The sequence below is a fragment of the Mastigoproctus giganteus genome, chromosome 12 (assembly GCF_048544385.1).
Source record: "Mastigoproctus giganteus isolate SK-2022 chromosome 12, ASM4854438v1, whole genome shotgun sequence".
NCBI classification, from domain to species: Eukaryota; Metazoa; Arthropoda; class Arachnida; order Uropygi; family Thelyphonidae; genus Mastigoproctus; species Mastigoproctus giganteus.
The window spans coordinates 97958336-97977393 of record NC_143586.1 but is presented as its reverse complement, the minus strand read 5'-3'; the positions used below and the strand labels follow the sequence as shown (position 1 = coordinate 97977393).

Genomic DNA, 19058 nt, shown 5'->3' with positions numbered 1-19058 from the left:
TTGTAGCGCTTGTACGATTTCTTCTTCAGAGCTGTTTAGGAGGTCCCATTCCACGATAACCCCTTTAGATGAATTTAAAGTGGCATGTGGAGTGACTTTGATGGGAATCACTCCAAAAGTTTTGGTTTCAAGAAGCTCATAATGTCGATGATTTGTCGTTTCTATCAGTAGGTCGCCTGATTTCAAGCGGCGAACCATTTTCGGTGGACCAGCTATATGTTCTAGACACCTTTGTATAACAAAGGGAGAAAGTTTACTAACTGGCTGGTCTGATAGGGAATGAAAAATTAGAAAGAGTGGAAATATGGTTTGGGTCACATCTTTCTTTTGTCTTTTGGCAGTAGATGGATTAGGATCATCTTACTGCCGATTATGATCAGTTTGATCTATAATTCCAGGAGAAGACTGGTTTTTCAAGTCCATTGTTGCTCCTGTTAGCCCTGAAAGGATTATTTTTCCTTTCAGGTTTCTGGCCCCACCACGGGGAGGCAGGAGCAGTGCCACCTTAGTGACCAAGCGGCTGGAGGATTAGTTTGTTAGTGAAAAATGGATAAATATCCTAAAAAAGAAAGATGATTTTTCTTCCTGGGTTCTACTTAAAATCTGCTAAGTGAAAAACCACTTACAATGAACTGAGTATAAGAGAGCAGCTAGAAATGAAACAGAACAAAATCACTTGGAAGGATCACTTTATAATTCACTTAAGAAAAATCCCTTGGCACTCGGGGCAGAGTATTGAGTGATTAGAAACAAAATGCCCGCAGTAACCTTACACTGCAATGGCTTGCAGCAGACTGAGTGAAAGCTAACTGACCCCCATTACCGCACTACCAACAGACAAAGGTACAACAGACAATGATGTATCAAGGTCAAGGGAGATCGTCCACACAGTAGCTAAAGCCAACATTTGATTTTTAACTCCTGTAATGACAAATTAAGACTATTTGTATTCTGTACTGCATATATGTAAGGTTCGGATAATCAACATCCTACTGTAGTTTGTTTGTTTTTTTTTTGCACCACCTTGCAAAATATCCTGCCGGCACCGATGGCTATGCACAAAGCCAACAGATTGTATTAATAGAGGATGCTTTATGTAGGGAGGTTCCCTACTTAGCATGTAGGGAACCTTTTCTGATACATTCTTGTAAATAAGCATATTCTTACTAAGAAATTAATGAGTTAAATGTTTACTATTGGGTAGGGTATATGATTCAAAGAAGTTTGTAAACCATTCACAGTGTGGAATAACATTAAACTAATATCATATAGTTAAGTTTGATGTTCAGAGTTGTCTGAAAGTGTGTTTTCAGATAACTGTGAATAGATATAATCACTTTGTAAGTTAAAAGTTATAAAAATTAATTTGATACCACAGCTAGCTTTCAGTGAAGCTTTTTGAATTTAATATTCAAAGAGGTAATTAATACCTGTCTAACTACGTTTTGCCTTTCAAGAAATGCCTGCTGCTGCTGCTGTTGTTGCTGCTGTTGCTGTTGTTGTTGCTGCTGCTGCTGCTGCTGCTGCTGTTGGTGCTGTTGATGCTGCTGCTGTTGTTGATGCTGTTGTTGCTCTTGAGCTGCTTTATACTGCAGTTCCTTTTGTTGAGCAGCTTCGAGGGTCTGCTGAAGTTGCTGAATTTTCAACTAATATAAAAATGTGAAAAAAAAAAAAGATAAACATATAAAAAATTTGAGTTCTTAAAAGTTACAAATTTGAAAACTAAAAGTTATCACTGATTAGACTGTATGATTTTTAATTCATCAAATATATTATAATGAACTCCAGAAAGGATCTATAAAGAAAACAAAGTTTTTGATTTTAGCTCTTTCAGGAATGGGTTTACTGATCATGTATAGGAACTATGCACATAAATTATATTAATTAATTATTTTAACATGATAGCACAACGTTAGTGACGTTATTCAAAAATGAAATATGAATCAAAAAACTTGTAACCCTGTTTGGAGTAATAATATGCTCTATGTCTATGTAAGTAGAGACCAGCAGATTTACGTAACAAGTACAGGTCACTGTTGAAAAAAAGCCGCGAATTACGGTTGAATTTGAAAGTGTCTGCAATTTTGCCCAGACACAATAGGAGGGAGTATATGATGAGAGCCTTGTCGATCAATTCGGCCCTGGAAAGATTGTGCAAGGTTCAAAAGGTAGAATTTTTTTCAGCCTGGACTGTACTTGTTAACAGGAGAGACTGCTTCTACAGGGATGGGATACACTTAAATAGAAAGGGTGCAAGAATATTTGCTGATGCTATCGAGGCAGTGTTAGGTGGGTCGGAAAACTGTTAGCTTGGGGGGGGGGGATACAAAGCCTAATAGATTAACAGTAGCCACTGGCAGAGGTGAAAGTGATTCTTGCGCTGCTTCTATTGGAATGAGCAGAAGCCTGGAAAACAAGATGCAGGATATTTCAGAGACTGCTGGGAGTCACTGCGGTACAAGTAAACACATGGGTTGTGTTAGGATAGCTAAGAAAAAGAACAGGTGCATGTATACATGCGTGTACACCAATGTTAGGAGTTTGGTAAATAAATTTGATGAATTTGAGGTATTGCTCAAAGCATCAAAGGCGGATAATTGTTGGGATATCAGAGACGTGGTGTCACACAGATATAAAGAATGCAGAACTGGAATTTGAGGAATACGTCTACAAAAAGGATAGTCAGGATAGGAAGGGAGGAGGGGTTGTGCTATTAGTTAAGGAACACAAAATCCAAGAAAGTGAAGCCATCGACATCGCTGGACAGTGCAATGTCGAGTCAGTTTGGTGTGACATAAGCACTGGGAGATCAAAATTGAGAGGCGGAGTATGCTATAGGCCTAATGACTCTGATGAGTATAATAAGAAACTGTACAGGGAAATAGTGGGCCAGTAAATCAGAGTCTTATAATGGAGGATTTTAATTTCCCAGATATTGACTGGAATTTGTGGGTTGGTCACTCACACATAGCAAGGCTTTTGTGGATTTATTGGATGATTGATTTCTACATCAGCATGTTCGGGAGGCAACTAGAGCGAGTAATACTCTTGATTTTATTATCAGTGGTGATTCTTCATGCATTAAGAATCTGCAGATAAAGGAACAACTAGGTGGCAGAGATCAGTGTGCTGAAGTGGGATTTACTCAAAGAGGTAACTACCATCAGGGGTAAAGGGAAGGGTTATTGCTTTTGTAAAGGCGACTACGACGGTCTGAGACAGTATTTAAATTCTATACAGTGGGACCAACTGATGATGTTACCAACAGCAAATTCAAAATGGGCAGCATTCAAAGAACTGATCTTGGAAGCTACTAGGCTTTACATACCAACTAAGAAATATTTTTCAAGGTTTAGGCCTAAATGGATGTCAGAAGAACTAATGAGGTATATGGCAGAGAAAAAAATATGCATGGAATACATATAAATTAACATGTAACACAGAGGTGAAAGTGATAGATATAAGTTGATCTGTAACCAAGTTACAAAGGAGGTTAGGCAGGCAAAGGCAGATTACGAGAAATCTTTGGGAAGGGATGCAAAGAAAAACAGCAAAGAGTTCTTTACTTATGTAAACTATAGAAGGAAGAGGATGAATCAGATTGGTTCACTTGATATCGATGATTCAACTGTTGATGATCCTGCTCAGGTAGCTAACAAACTAAATGAATATGTTGCATTGACATTCACACATGAGGAGTTATTCAGCAAGGGGAATGCCAGAGGTGTATTCAACTCTGGCGGCAAGCTAGATAATCTTGTAATAACTGAGAGTAAAGTGGAGGAGAAATTGTTGAAGATAAACACAAGAAAGGCACCTGGGGTGGATGGGATCTATCCAGTTATATTAAGGGAGGCAGCAAAGGAAGTAAGCAAACCCTTAGCCATAATTATGAGAACTTCCTTGGACTCAGGAGAGGTACCCATAGACTGGAGATGTGCAAATGTGACCCCAATTCACAAAAGAGGATCAAAGGCTGACACAAGTAATTACAGACCTGTGAGTTTAACTTCTGTTCCAGGAAAATTAATGGAGACACTGGTTAAAGAAGCACTGCAGGATCATCTAAACAAGGCTTCAGTTATAGCTCGGACACAGCATGGTTTTGTTAAGGGGAAGTCTTGCCTGACCAATTTGATTGGATATTTTGATGCAGTCACAAAAGAACTGGATGCAGTGAATAACTTTGATATTATATACTTGGATCTTAGAAAGGCTTTTGATACTGTTGCACATGGAAGACTGCTGCACAAATTGGAGCAGTGTGGCATTGGAGGCAAATTGCTGCTACGGATAAAGGGGTGGTTGAGGGGGTGAAGACAGAGAGTGGTAATCAATGAACACTGCTCATTGTGGACTAATGTTATTAGTGGAGTCCCTCAGAGTTCAGTGTTGGGTCCATTATTGTTTTCTGTATTTATAAATAATATTGACGATGATATATCAAGCTTAATGTCCAAGTTTGCAGATGATACAAATGTTGGCAGGGTTGTTAAGGACACTACTGACGCTATGCTGCTGCAACAGGATTTGGAAAGGTTGAACAGATGGGCTGAGAGGTGGCAAATGAAGTTTAACATTGACAAATGTAAAGTACTACATATGGGAAACAGCAACCCCAGAGCAACGTATCAACTCTGTGGTACTATACTGACAGTGGTAGAGAATGAAAAGGACCTGGGGGTAATTGTACAGGCAGATATGAAGTTCTCTGAGCAGTGCAGATGGGCTGCAAGAGTAGCTCATGGTGTCTTATCAATGATATACAGGAATTTTTCCAGCAGGGATAAGGATGTGATTATTCCCTTGTATAAGGCAATGGTCAGGCCACACCTTGAGTACTGCATACAGGTCTGGAGGCCTCATTTCAAGAAGGATGTAGAGCTGCTGGAACGAGTACAGAGAAGGGCAACAAGATTAGTGAATGGAACAAAGGGTTTCTCTTACGAAGAAAGGCTTAAGTTTTGCAAATTACAGTGTCTGGAGACTAGGCACCGGCGAGGTGATCTGATAGAGGTGTATAAAGCCTTGAATGGTTTGAGCATGCTCAATGCTGATGGGATTCTGCCTCTTGCTCAGAATAATCACCTGTGAGGGCATAAATTCAAATTGAGGAAAGACAGATGTAGGATAGATGTGTGGAAATTTGCCTTTAGCCAGCGGTTGGTGGAACTGAGGGCCAGTTATTATGAAGAATTCTATGGTGAGCTCAAGTCACTCTTACTCCTGAGGCAAGTCCATCCCTTGTTATGGAGGTTGATAGCCTAAATAAATTTAAGGCTCAGCTGGACAGGTATTTCAAACGAACGGAGGAGTGAAGTGGAAGGTTTTTTTTTTTTTTTTTTGGCTGATGCTGCATAAGCTTGCTTTCTTGCATCATATGCCTCTACTAATACTAATGCTAAAGTATCATTTGACTGAATTTCATCGACTCCTGGATCTGAATTCAGATAATTTTTATTATTACTAGCCATAAAGTGCAAGGAAGCCTGATGATTATGGTGTACCAGCTAAAAAAAATTTCCGAGTTACCTTGAGAGAGAGAGAGAGAGAGAAGTAGAGGAGAATCACCAAGAAAGAGAAGAATGATGATATCCAGCTCAGGACTCTGGGTGTGCCAAACCCATACTCACGAGATGTGAGCCCCTTTGGTTTTATTCAACTTCAGCTTGCATAAGCCTAATCAAGTGATTGAGGTTAACAATTGTGATCCCTCTCCCATCCATTCTTTCAAAAGCTATTTTCGTGCTGCCGCCTATTAACCATGTTTGGCATTACTCGTAAATAGAGATAACAGATGGCAAAGTGTAATGGAAGATCTCAAGAAAATTCATACATAAATGGACACATTGTTTAAAATGACCTTGAAAGCATAAATATATATACATGCTGCAGCAGGTTATGCATGAAAAACATATATACATACTACATTTTTATGGCGACACAAAACTATATTACTTTAGTGCTATGCATAGCATAAGGATTGAAGAGGCAGAGGATACTTCTTGATGTTTGAATTGAATTTCTGTGGAATTTTCAAGAAGATAGTCTGAAACGATATTTGAGTGTAATGAAATGGTTCATGCACCCTAGGAACCTCTTTGGGGGGACGCAGACAAATCATTTCATTATACCAAAATTTCACTCTAATGAACCTTACAGAAAATAATTCGAAATAATTTTCTCTAGGAGCCATTCGAATAATTGTGCTGCAATTTTATAATACAGGCAACCCCCCTTATAACACAATACTTTTACAACATGTTTTGCTCTAACGACTGATAAATTACAGCAATCCTTGCACAACATGTTCTACAACAAGGTTTCACTCTAACACAGTTTGAGAATTGCTGGAAATCTCACATAACATGGTAATTTTGAGCTTTTGGGCTGGGAAAACCCTGTTATTATGTTAGATGTAATTTTCAACATTTCCATTCCTTTTTTGCAAATTCCTGCTGTCAACTTGCTAATTGTTATTGCCTTCATGATATTTTTCTAAAGCACATTTCTGGAGGTCACTACCATAAAACAATAAGAACAATTAACAGCTTCCAGTTTATTGGTCTTTTCTATTAGCAATCAATTATAAATAGGTAGTAAACTTGATCTTTTTGCATTTGTTATTGTACCGATAGCTGGAATTCTGTGGGTTTTTATGTTATTATGGCAAAATGTGTTTCTCCTTCCATGAAATATTCAATCATATAAAAAACATAAATAAATTATCAGAAATTCATTACTCCGTATCTAACTTGTGCGTATTGTCTGTGCCGTGTTCTTTGTTATTAATTGCTTATCTTTTTTACTGTTTTAAATTTTACAACAATAAAAAAAAAAAGTCAGTGAACAGAAATATCAATTAGTTAGAATGTACATATTACAGTACGTATTAATCAAGCTATGTATGTAAGTGTAAATTTATTTTTATTTTTCTAACTGGAAAATATTATTCCGATTTTCACATATTATTTAAAGCAGGGGTCCACTGCATTTTGTTGGGAGATCCCTGGGTTAGGTTCTGTGCTATTGAACTTGTGCTTGTTTGAGACCATAAAAAATAACTGTGACTTCGAAGAGTGCAGTTCGTGACTTTTAACGAGAGCAGAAGGTACATGAAATCTAGATGCTGCAGAACAGGTTGTGCTTAGCAGTGATGAAGAGGAAGAAAATTAAATGAACGTACATTCTCACATATAAGTATCACAGTTTGTTCAGTTATTACTATTTTAAGTTACTACTATTATAAAAATAAAGTTAAAATATTAAGTTATTACTACTATAAAAATAAAGTTAAAATATTAAGTTATTACTACTATAAAAATAAAGTTTCCGATATTAAAAAAAAAAAAAATGGCATATTTTTGTTAGCTTTTGGAATGTAACCCCCCTTTTGTACTGGCTCTTAGTCCCGTATAACACGGTTTCGCATTACACGAGATTTTGTAGGAACCAAACTACTGTGTTGTACAAGGGTTACCTGTATATAAAAGTAGTAATTTACAGGACTCCATAGCCGAGTGGTCAGGAGCAGGAGTGTAGTAGCACATGCTCCTTGAGTAGAAGGGGGTTCAAGCCCCTGAGTGCTAAATACGGTCGATCTGCCAACCTGCACTGGACCAGCGTGGCAGATTATGGTCCATTTCCCTCAATCTGAATTGTTGGGGAGGCGTCCATCCTGCAGTGGATTGATAATGACTACAGTTTACCTTTATCTTTTTATCATTAATAATACATAAAATGACAAAGTAGGTACTAGAAATGTTGGAATATCAGTTTTGAAAGTATATTTTATTTATAAGAAATGTTGTATTTTATAAAATTTTAACACACACGCAAATATAGCATAGTAACAGAATTTACTATATACAGCTTATAGTAAATTAACATAATTAATTAGCCAATTTTTGTTTTTGATGTTTAACATTTTTTTAAGGAAACAATATGAAAATTAATCTACAGCGAGATTGAAAATGTGTGGGTTCGAACTGCACTAAGCTAAATTAGATCATGAATTTTTTTTTGACTGATGCTGCATAAGCTTGCTTTCTTGCATCAAATGCCTCTACTAATGCTAATGCTAATTCTAAAGCTGTTTTTTTTTTTTTTTTTTTTTTTTTAACAAAGGAGTCATTGATGAGAATTGTTTCTAGAGAAAACACTTGAAATCACAAAAACAATAGTGCTATTTCAACATGGCTCCATGGCATCTACGTAGCCAGGTGGGCAGGAGCAGCAGTGCGTAGCACACGCTTCTTGATTAGTTGTTATTGTTATTTGGTTTTTAGGAGCATTAGCAACTAAGGCCATATTGCTACAGGAATATGCGGTGGTCATTCCCTTGACCTTTCCGCATCCTCCGTATTTAGTGGTGACGGGCTCGAACCCCGGTCTAAGTAGCTTATGGTGTCTTGTCAATGATACAGGAATTTTTCTAGCAGGAAAAGGCAGTGATTATCCTCTTGTATAAGGCAATGGTCAGGGCACACCTTGAGTACTGTATAAAGATCTGGAGGCCTCATTTTAGGAAGGATGCAGAGTTGCTGGATTGGGGGTACAGAGAAGGGCAATGAGATTGGTGAATGGAACAAAGGGTTGCTCTTATGAAGAAAGCGTCTGCAGACTAGACACCTGCTAGGTGATCTGATCGAGGTGTATAAGGCCTTCAATGGTTTGAGCAAGCTCAATGCTGACGGGATTCTTCTTCTTGTCCAGATTAATCGCCTGAGGGGACATAAATTCAAATCAAGGAAAGACAGTTGTAGAATAGATGAGCGGAAATTTTCCTATAGCCAGCAGGTGGTCGATTGCTGGCAGAAACTTTGATCTGTTGTGGAAGCTGAATCTTAAATAAATTCAAGGAAGAACTGGACAAACATATATTTGGAGTGAATAGATGGGTAAAATGGGAAGGTTTTTTTTTTTTTTTTTTTTTTTTTTTTTGGCTGTTGCTATATAAGCTTGCATCATATGCCTCTACTAATGCTAAAATGCAAATATTTTCATTATAGTGCAATTTTGTTAAAATGGTATATTCATTGCAATGGGGTTTTACTATATAAAAGTAGGAACACAATCCCCAGAACACACATAGCAGAGATAAATTCAGAAGAGAGAGAAAAAAAAAAATAAATAAAATACTTTCAGCGAGTTTGAGCTGAACTGTGAATAGATGGATGCTAGCTGATGTATATGTTTGGAATAACTCGGAAGAAAGGTGCAATTACAGATACTAATTTGGATGAGTACATAAAGAAGAAGCATACAGTAGAACCAAACATCTCCTGTGATAGATAGTGGATTTGTGATTTGTACATACCTGTTTAGAAGAAAAGTAATAGTGAGGAAAAAAGAAAAGAAAGAGAAAATATAGTTTTATTTCAATGTAGAGGAAGGAATATTTGTGATATGCATTATGTGATATACCAAGAAATGCTAAAGACCAGGATTATTCTCAACAAAGATGTCTGCTGTTGCTAAAAATCTGAATATTGTGGAGGATAACCATCAGAACAGTAGAACCTTTTCTGCAATAAACTGACAGGATTGGGCTTTGGAAGGATTCAATTTAACAAAGTTTTTCCGACTTTAGAATTATCTGTAGATCAGCATTTAAGGAACTAATGGTGAATAAAAGGTGGATAAACTGTAGCTGTTTGTGTAGAGCAGGGTAGTTCTTTGTTAGACTGTAAAGTAGAATGTAATTATATCACCATCAGCAAAACTAAGGACAGGATTTTCAGTTAATGGAAAATCATTAATATATTAATAGATTATAAGTGCTTCACAGATGATACTGTTACAGACTTTGCCCTCTTCAGATGTGATGAGTTAAAAGTTCTCTTTATAATGTTGGCCCTTCCCTTCACTGGCACCAGAGAAAACGTTCATCCAAAGGCAGCAAATGTATGAGCACATTCTTCAAAATCTTTTTTTACTTAGTCATATGTATTAATTGAATATGCATTAATTGGGTAGAAAATTACTACTACAGATAATGGGATGGTTAAGTGGCAGAGAGAAAGAGAGAGAGAGATAGCCGTTGCTCTTCAAGGATGGGCACAGGATAGTTACACGTTTATTCACAATAGTTAGACATTTAATCAGGCTGTTATTTCAAGAAGATCTAGATAAATTAAGCAGATGGACTGAAAAGGGGAAACCAAGGATAAACGTACATAAATGCAAGGTACTCTATTTGGGTAGCAGTAATCCAAGACTAACATACCATTTGGGTGGCACCCAACTCAGGGATAGGTAAAAATATCTATGAACAATTTTAACCCAACATGAAGTTTTTGGTTCAGTGCAAGCAGGCTTCTAGAACAGCTCATTTTTTTCTGTTCTGTCAATGATATACAGTAGAGTGGCCAACAAGTCGATCGTGATCTACCAGTTGATCAGGACGAATTTTAAATATATATAAAAAAAGATCCCCAGGAGTTCACATCTAGTGAGTATAGGCTTGGCACACCAGGATCCTGAGCTGGATATCATCTTTCTTCTCTTTCTTGCTGATTCCCTTCTGACTCTTGTTTTCTCTCTGAGGGTAATTCAGAAAGTTTTGCAGCAGAAGCCTCAGGCTTCCTTGCATCATATGGCTAATAATAATAATAAATAGATTACTCAAAATCTAAATGTTTTATTATTAAGGGCCCCACTGCATACGATTATCACAAATTGGTTGAACCATGACTACTCAAATTTTTGTGAATTTTCACTAGACAAGCCTAGCAGCTGCTAGGCTTGTCTAGTGAAAATTCACAAAAATTTGTTGTAGAAAGCATAGTGTATGTGTGGAATTCTTATTTAGCTAACTTAATATTAATAACTGAATAGTACTTACAGATTAATTTGATTTGATTTAAAATGAATACTACGAAAATGAGTAAAACGTATCATTTTCATTAAGAGCGGGAACCAGAATACTTTTTTATAATGATAAAAGAAAAATGCTGTTTGATTTGCAATGCTTCCGTGGCTATACCCAAAAAAACAGGAAATTTAGAAAGGCACTTCAACGCACTCCATGGTAAATGCCAATAGGATTTTCTGTCTGATAGTGATCTTAGAAAAAATAAATTAAAAGAACTTAAATTCAGATTATTCGCACAACAAAATTTCTTCGTGACACCTAATTTACAATCTAAAGCAGTAACTGTAGCATCATTTAAAGTGAGTCATCTTCCTGCAAAAAATACAAACCATTTTCTGATGGTCAATTTATCAGACGCATTTTTAGAATCTCTTTTTGAAAATTTTAAGAACAAAAATGAAATGAAAAGTGCTCTTTCAAGATCTGCAATTATCTCGAAATACTGTGACACGACACATTGAAAAAATGAGTAAAAATGTGAGCGAACAATTGCGTCCTCATATTGTTAATGGTGTGTCCTTTTCTTTACAACTGGATGAATCTGCAGACGTCAGTGATACAGCTCAATTGCTCGTTTTTATTCATATGGATTTCATTAAAAGAAAGAACTAGAGGTCTTGATATATTTAATGCATTCAAAAATTTTATTGAAAAAATGAAATTGCCACTATTTAAGTTTGTATCTATAACAACAGATGGAGCTAAAACAGTGACGAAATATCTTAACAGATTCATCGCATTGTGCCAAAGAGGTATTTTAAGTTACCACTGTATCATCCACCAACAAGTGTTAGCCAGCAAAAGATTAAATACTAAAAGTGTTATGGACATAACTTTCAAAATCGTGAAATCCATCCGAGGAGAGTTTTCAAAATGAACTCGAAAATGAACAACATTTGACATTACACACAGATGTGAGGTGGTTGAGTCGGAGTAAGTTTCTACAGAGATTTCAAAATTTGCTGAATGAAATTAAAAAAAATTTTGATCAATTTTGAAGATGATTATCAGCAGCTACAAGATACGGAGTGGTTGTGTGATCTGGCTTTTTTTGGCAGATTTTACTAGTAAATCTGAATTTGGAATTACAGTAAACCCCCGCTATTCGCGGAGGTTACGTTCCTGAGAAATGTCGCTAATACTGAGTTATGGCTCCCATAGTAATAAAGGGGTTTCGTTCCAAAGTATGAAATATATAAGGAAAATTAGTCTAAAATTTTGTCTATGTATGTATTATATGTACCTTCATAATATGACTATGTACATAGACAGTACATATTGAAATGCAAGCATAAGGTATCGAAATGAAAATAAGAAACAATTTAATATTAAATGTAATATTTATTAGAAATTTCAAACAAACTTTCAAACCAGCGGCTTTGCTAGCAAAAAAACTTATCCCGCCAGTGCTATCACCAGTTTCGCTAAAGTGCTGATAAAGGAGTTTTGACTTTTCACGAATGATGAGTGAACTTAACGGAATTTTATTTTGAGTTCGGTCTTCTATCCACAGATTTAAAGCCTTTTCCATTTTTTTCTAATTTAACATCACGAGTTACAGAGCAAATTTTTGAAGCAATTAGCGCGTTTTCATGGACACTACGGCGGATTTTTTCTTCCGATTTTTTGATTGATCGTACCGTTGACTCATTGATTTTATAATGTTTTGCCACTGAAGAGACACTTTCACCATTAGAAATTTTGTCTAATAACTCAATTTTATTCGCTAATGTCATCACCTTCTTTGATATTTTCACATTTCCCTTGTTATTCGTAGCCATATTTTTGTACGGGTAAAAAAGAACTTGTCCACAATAAAGGCACTTTCTTCTGTTAACAAACTGAAAAAGTCTATTTTACACTGCAAAATGGTAGAATTATCACTTTTGTAAGCATATCAATTTATAAGCATATAAATTAAAAGCAAATGACCAAACCTTCCATGACAAGCACATAACACATACTGAACAAGGATTAGCGAGAAACATCCACGCTCGCGATTTTGTCACCCCTCTCCCCCCCCACCCACTGAACGCTGTTTTGACCGGGAAAGATAATTTTAGCCACGCCCATGTTTTTTATGGCGGAAAATATTCACGGCGCTTTAAAATTCACATTTTTTAAAGTTTCATTTTATATTAAATCAGCGATCGCAAATACAGATACCGCGAATAGCGGGGGTTTACTGTACAAGGAAAAAATAAAAATGTGGTAAACATGATTAGTAGTATTTATGCATATAAATATCAATTTTTGGCAATAGCTAAGGATCTAAAAGAAAAAGCATTCAATTATTTTGCAAATATGCAAGATCATTTGCAAAAATATCCTGTTTTTGAATTTAATATTGAAAAATGTGTTTCTGAAATTGATTAAGTTGTGGATGATTTTGAAACCAGACTCAGTGATTTTAAAACAATTGAAAACATTGTTCAATTTATTTGTTATCCTTTTAATGTCGACTTAGATACGAAACAAATCGCAGAAAAAAATCACTTGAGATTTTTCACATGGAGAAAATATTACTTGAAAATGAAATTATTACGTTGCGAAACGATATCTTCCTAAAAGCCAGCTCATCAGAAAAAGACTTTTGGAAATATGTTTGCCGAGAAAAGTACCCAAATATAAAAAAAAAAAAATGCAGTGAACTTTTAAATTCTTGTTTTGGTTCAACATATCTATGTGAATTAGCCTTTTCGTATTTGAAACAAACAAAGATGAAGAATCGCTCTACTGTTACGGACTTGAATATAGAAGATTCTTTACGGTTGGACTTATTGCAGTATATCCCCGATTTTGAAAGCTTGGTAGTAAACATGAAGACACAAACTTCACATAAATTGAAATATGTATGAATTTCAAGTAATAATTCTGAATTGTATTGAATTTTAAAATTTATAAACATCATTTTTCAATATGTGTTGATTAACTTTTTTAACCATGTGCAACGAAATTCTCAAGATGGTAGGTCACAGCACATTTTGAAGAAATAAAGTAGATCGCATCACAAATTAAGTTGGCCACCCCTGATATACAGGAACTCTTCCAGCAGAGATAAAGGTGTATGTATAAGGCTATGGTTAGACCACATCTGAAATACTGCAAGCAGGTTTGAAAATCTGATTTTATGCCTTATAAAGGGTGCAGGGGAGTGCAACAACGTCAGTATGGGGCAGAAAAGGGTATTTTTCATCAAGAAAGACTGGATTCTGTACACCACTACCTCTTACTGACACTCATACTGACCTATCTGAAGAGTTTAAGGCATTAAAACGGTTACATAAAAGTAAATGCTAGTAACACATCTTTACTCTTTCTGAAGTGACAAATACAAGAGGATATAAATTTAAATTTAAAAAAGAATGGTTACAGAAATGATGTGTGTAAATTTTCCTTCCGCTAGAGACTAATTGATTAATTGTTGGAATAAACTTCTACCTAGTGATGTGGAAGTGGGTACTGCGAAAGTGTATATTGTCAAGCGGCACAGGGTGTTCTCCTAACAAACTGTGTATTATACGAGGGGGTATCAGACCCTGATCTAGATAAAACATCAGTAGGAAGATGTGTTTTTTAATATATGTTGTCTACCTATTCAATAACTAACATGCGAAATTTCATTCCTGATTGTATACCAGAGGTGGAGCTCGGAATCTGAGGAAGGATACTATGGTTGAAAAAGTGGAGTATTGAGCTGTGATCAAGTTCCTGCAATTGCAGGGCAAGAAAGCTCAGGAAATTGACGAAGAAATGAAAGCTATGTATGGGCAGAATTGTCGTACAAGTGTCTTTGACGAGCCAGGAGACGGAAGGTCATCAATATCCACAGATAGTGAGACGGTTGCAAAGGTTGAGCAGCTGGTTCTGAGTGACAGATGTGTGACAATCCATTTCATCGCAAATGCAGTGAGAATTAGTTATGGGTCTGCCCACAGCATTTTACATGTCTAAGGTCTCCACACGATGGGTTCCAAGACTGCTGATGCCTTTGCAGAAGCAATGTCGAATGCAATGCACTCACCAACTGTTGGATTTGTGTAATGCAGATGCTGAGAACATTTCTGATCAGTTGGTGACAAATGACGAATGCTGGGTGTACCAGTATGATCCAGAGACATGTCAAAGCAGTGGAAGCACACCTCCTCTCCCACCACCCAAAAAGGCAAAGACCACTCCATCTGTGAAGAAAGTGATGTTGTCCGTGTTTTGGGACAGAAAAGGGTTTATCCTGACAGATTACCTACCTCGTGGTTCCACACTTACCAAAGAATACTACAGAAATCTTTTGAAAAAGTTACGTGATGCTTTGAAGGTGAAAAGGCATGGAACGTTAACCAAAGGTGTCTTCTGTCAGACAATGCATCGGCTCACATGGCCATTGCCGCCACCAACTTTGTTGCCCAGTGCAGCTTTGAACTACTGCAGCCCCCCACTCTATTCTCCTGACTTAGCACTATCAGACTTTTTCTTGTTTTGAGAAATGAAGAAACCATTGCGTGGATATCATTTTAATTCATCTCAGGAAGTCATCAATGAAGTGGAATCATGGTTTCAGGCAATAAGTGCAGACTTCTATGATCAAGGCATTAAACAACTGATCCATAGATGGGAGAAATGTGCTACTATACATGGAGAGTAAACAGAAAAGGATTAGAGTTCCTGTAAAGTTTCACCTTTCTAGGTAGGGTAGGAACTTTATGATACCCCCCCTTGCACATTGTGATGCTACAAACTCTGTAAATGCCAGAGATGAGTGTAAGTTTTAGTATTCATTATGTTTTGTAGTGTTCACCTGTTGTTCCTCTGGCATTTAGCTGGGGCCCCACGTTGCCTGTCCATGTCTCAGGTAAGCAACCGGGTGTGGGGCAAACTCTGGACTGCTTGAGCTTGCCAGCAATGGACCTAGGGGAAAAAAAAAAAACAACATGCTAGAAAAGGAAAGCATGAATGGGGTGACAGTGAAGAGAGAGGGAACAAAGATGATTAAGGTGGACAATAGGAAGGCTGCCAACCTGGAAATAGAAAGTTAAAGGGATAGGGGGATGCCCTGTGGGAGGAATCCATCCTTACATGAGAGGGGGGCTGTTAAGGAAAAGAAAACTGTAAACTGTGGAAGTTGGTAGTGTGAAAAATTTAGAGGAGTGCATAAATTATTAGGATGGGCAATTAAGTGAGCCAAATATTATTTATTTAGTTATTTCTTATGGTTCATGTCGATTAAGTTTTGCTTCCTGCATAATTTTGTCAACACACAATTTATAGATGAAGAGATGGTGCCATCAACTAGGTAGGCTAAGAGTAGAAAACTTGCTTCTTGCCCTAATGGTAGCCGAACATTCTGGTCTTTGGCCAAAGCTATTGGCCACAAATTTTGCCCACCTCTGCTCCCACTTCTGTCAAAACCAGATGGTTCTGTTGTCACTTCAGCCAAGGATAAAGCTGACCTACTAGCATCCCATTTTTCTTCCAACTCATGTATTAATGATCTTGGTAAAACAGCTCCCACCATTTACAACACGCTCCATTCTATGCCTCCTGTGGTCTTCCATCAAAAGGATGTCAGAAGGATTTTGCCGAATCTTGATGCTAAGAAAGCTCCAGGTCCTGATGGTATTTCTCCACTTGTTCTCAAAACCTGTGCTCCTGAACTTACTCCTGTTCTCTGCCGCCTTTTTTCACTTTCTTATTCCAAAGGTGTTTTTCCTACTGCTTGGAAATTTGCTCATATCTAGCCAGTTTCTAAAAAGGGTGACAAATCCCTCCCATCCAATTATCGTCCTATTGCAATTACTTCTAATCTTTCTAAAGTAATGGAGAAATCAATTAACCGCCAACTCTTAAACTACCTAGAAACCTTCCGTCTGATCAATGATCACCAGTATGGATTCCGTCAGTGTCAATCCGCTGGTGATATTCTGGATTATGTTACTCATTTATGGATAAATTCAATGGAAAAGTTTGGTGAAACACAAGCAGTTGCTCTTGACATCCCAAAGGCTTTCGATCAGGTTTGGCATAAAGGTCTTATAAACAAGCTTTCACGTTATGGTTTGCCAACTGTTTTTTGTAATTGGTTATCCAGTTTTCTCTCCGATCGATCACTGAGGGTGATGGTAGATGGCTCTCTGTCTTCTAACTTCCCCACTAATGCTGGTGTCCCCAAGGTTCAGTTTTTTTCCCCCCACTCTTTTCCTCTTGTATATTAATGACCTTCTTTCATTGACTGTAAATCCTATCCATAGTTTTGCTGATGATAGCACAATTCATTCCACTTTCCGTTTTGAGAAACCTTGCCCTGCTCAATCAGCTTCAACTTCTCGAATATCCGTTACCAATTCCTTAAATGCCGATCTCCAGGTAATTCTCCAGTGGGGCAAAGTCAACTTAGTTGGTTTCAACACTTCTAAAACTCAGTCTTGTCTTATATCTCGCAAAAAGGATTCTTCTGCTCCTATGCTTATCTTTGGTGACACTCTGATTTCTAGGCAAAATGATATATCTGTTTTGGGGATTACCCGTACTTCTTATCTCTCATGGCACAAGCACATTACAAATATTGCTTCCGCTGCATCAAAAAAAACTTGGTTTTTCTCTTTCGCTCTCAGCGTTACTTTTCTTCTCAAACAGCTGTTCACTCTGTCAAATCGCGAATCTGTCCTACCATGAAATATTGTTCCCACATCTGGCATGGTGCTCCCTAAAAAAATTATATGAGTGCAATAACAATGAATAAGAACCAAAACTAGTAAGTGATCTAATTATCCATAGTGAAAATACTACCAAAATGAAATGTTCTTAACAAACCCATTTATATTCATTTTTACTAAAAGTGCTATTTATTAAAAGTTAATTGAGTTACATATGTATGATGAAAAAAAAAAAAAAAAAAAAAAACTGAGTAAGCAACCAGTTATGGTGAATTTCATCTTTCTAAATTATTGAAACTGGCTTTGAATGTAGATAATCAATTAAATTTTTAGCCTTGCATCAAATAAACATTGCGCTTAAATACATTTTTCATTGATTTTGGTCTAATACAAATGGAATGAAGATATGCCATTTTTACCAGACAACTGTTTCAGTTGTGGGTTGTTTTTAAGGATGAAAAACAATCAGAGTTTATAATAGAAGGTCATATATTATTATTTTTATTATAATTAGCCATATGGTACAAGGAAACCTGAAGCTTTTGCTGCACCAGCCAAAAAAAAAAAAAAAAAAATGAGTTACCCCTGAGAGAGAGAGAGAGAGTCAGAAGTAAAAGGGAATCACTAAGAAAGAGAAGAATGATGACATCCAGCTCAGGACCCTGAGTGTACCAAGCCCATACTCACCAGATGTGAGTCCCTGGGGGTATGATTTACCATGCAGGATAAACAAGTGGTTAGAAAGGCACATAAAGCAAAAGAGGAAAGGATGTCATTATCACCCTGTATAAGATACTAGTATGACTGAATTTTTAATATTGTATTCAGAATCTGGAGGCTGCACAGAAAAAAAGACAACTAAAAAGAGGATTAAGATGTGACAAAATGGTGAGGAGTCTCTAAGAATGACTTAAAAGGTGTGGACTTCAAAGCTGGCAGTTAGATATCACTACAGGTATAAGTGAAATGATTAAGGGTGGCATATTCTTAGTGGTGGGGAACATAAAATCTTAAGGAGTAACAGCAGGCTGGATCTTATGAAGCTTGCCACTAGTTTGTGTTGTAGAATGGAGAAATAAATAACCTGAGAATGTGGTTAAGGCAGAGAGTTTTGTAAAGTTCAAAGTGGAGTTGAACAGTATATATATATGTATAGTAGTAATATTAAATTGTTAAGAAGCAAAAAAAGCGATTATCATGTCTAATGCTCCTAAAAGCACAAGGCAGCAGTAAAGGAAGCAAAAAGATATAAACAATGTATAGTTTGTAACATAAGTATAGTGTCTGTGAAAATGGAAATTAAAAATACACAAAGCGCCTGAACTAAGAGAAGTTTAAAGGATAGTAGAAACTGGAAGTAAAGTAGGGGTTAAAAAGTGAAAGAATTTAAAAAACCTAGTACTAAAATGAAATGGGACTAAGGAAGCAAACAATATACAAAAATAACAAATAAATAACCCTGTATTTAGATATGGGAGTGCAATTTTAGCAAAAGGTCGAATCAAGGGATGGCAAATAAGCAAAATAATACA

The 19058-nt window shown here is 36.7% G+C and overlaps 1 protein-coding gene across 2 annotated transcripts in view; it reads right to left on the bottom strand.

Moving 5' to 3' along the window:
* LOC150077291 (mediator of RNA polymerase II transcription subunit 25-like) overlaps positions 1–19058 on the bottom strand; it is a 763048-nt gene that overhangs the window by 74690 nt on the left and 669300 nt on the right. For both annotated transcript variants that reach the window (XM_090386696.1, XM_090386697.1), the window contains one exon: positions 1431–1646. In XM_090386696.1, the coding sequence (XP_090242822.1) occupies positions 1431–1646 (216 nt within the window). The remainder of the gene's footprint in view (positions 1–1430; positions 1647–19058) is intronic.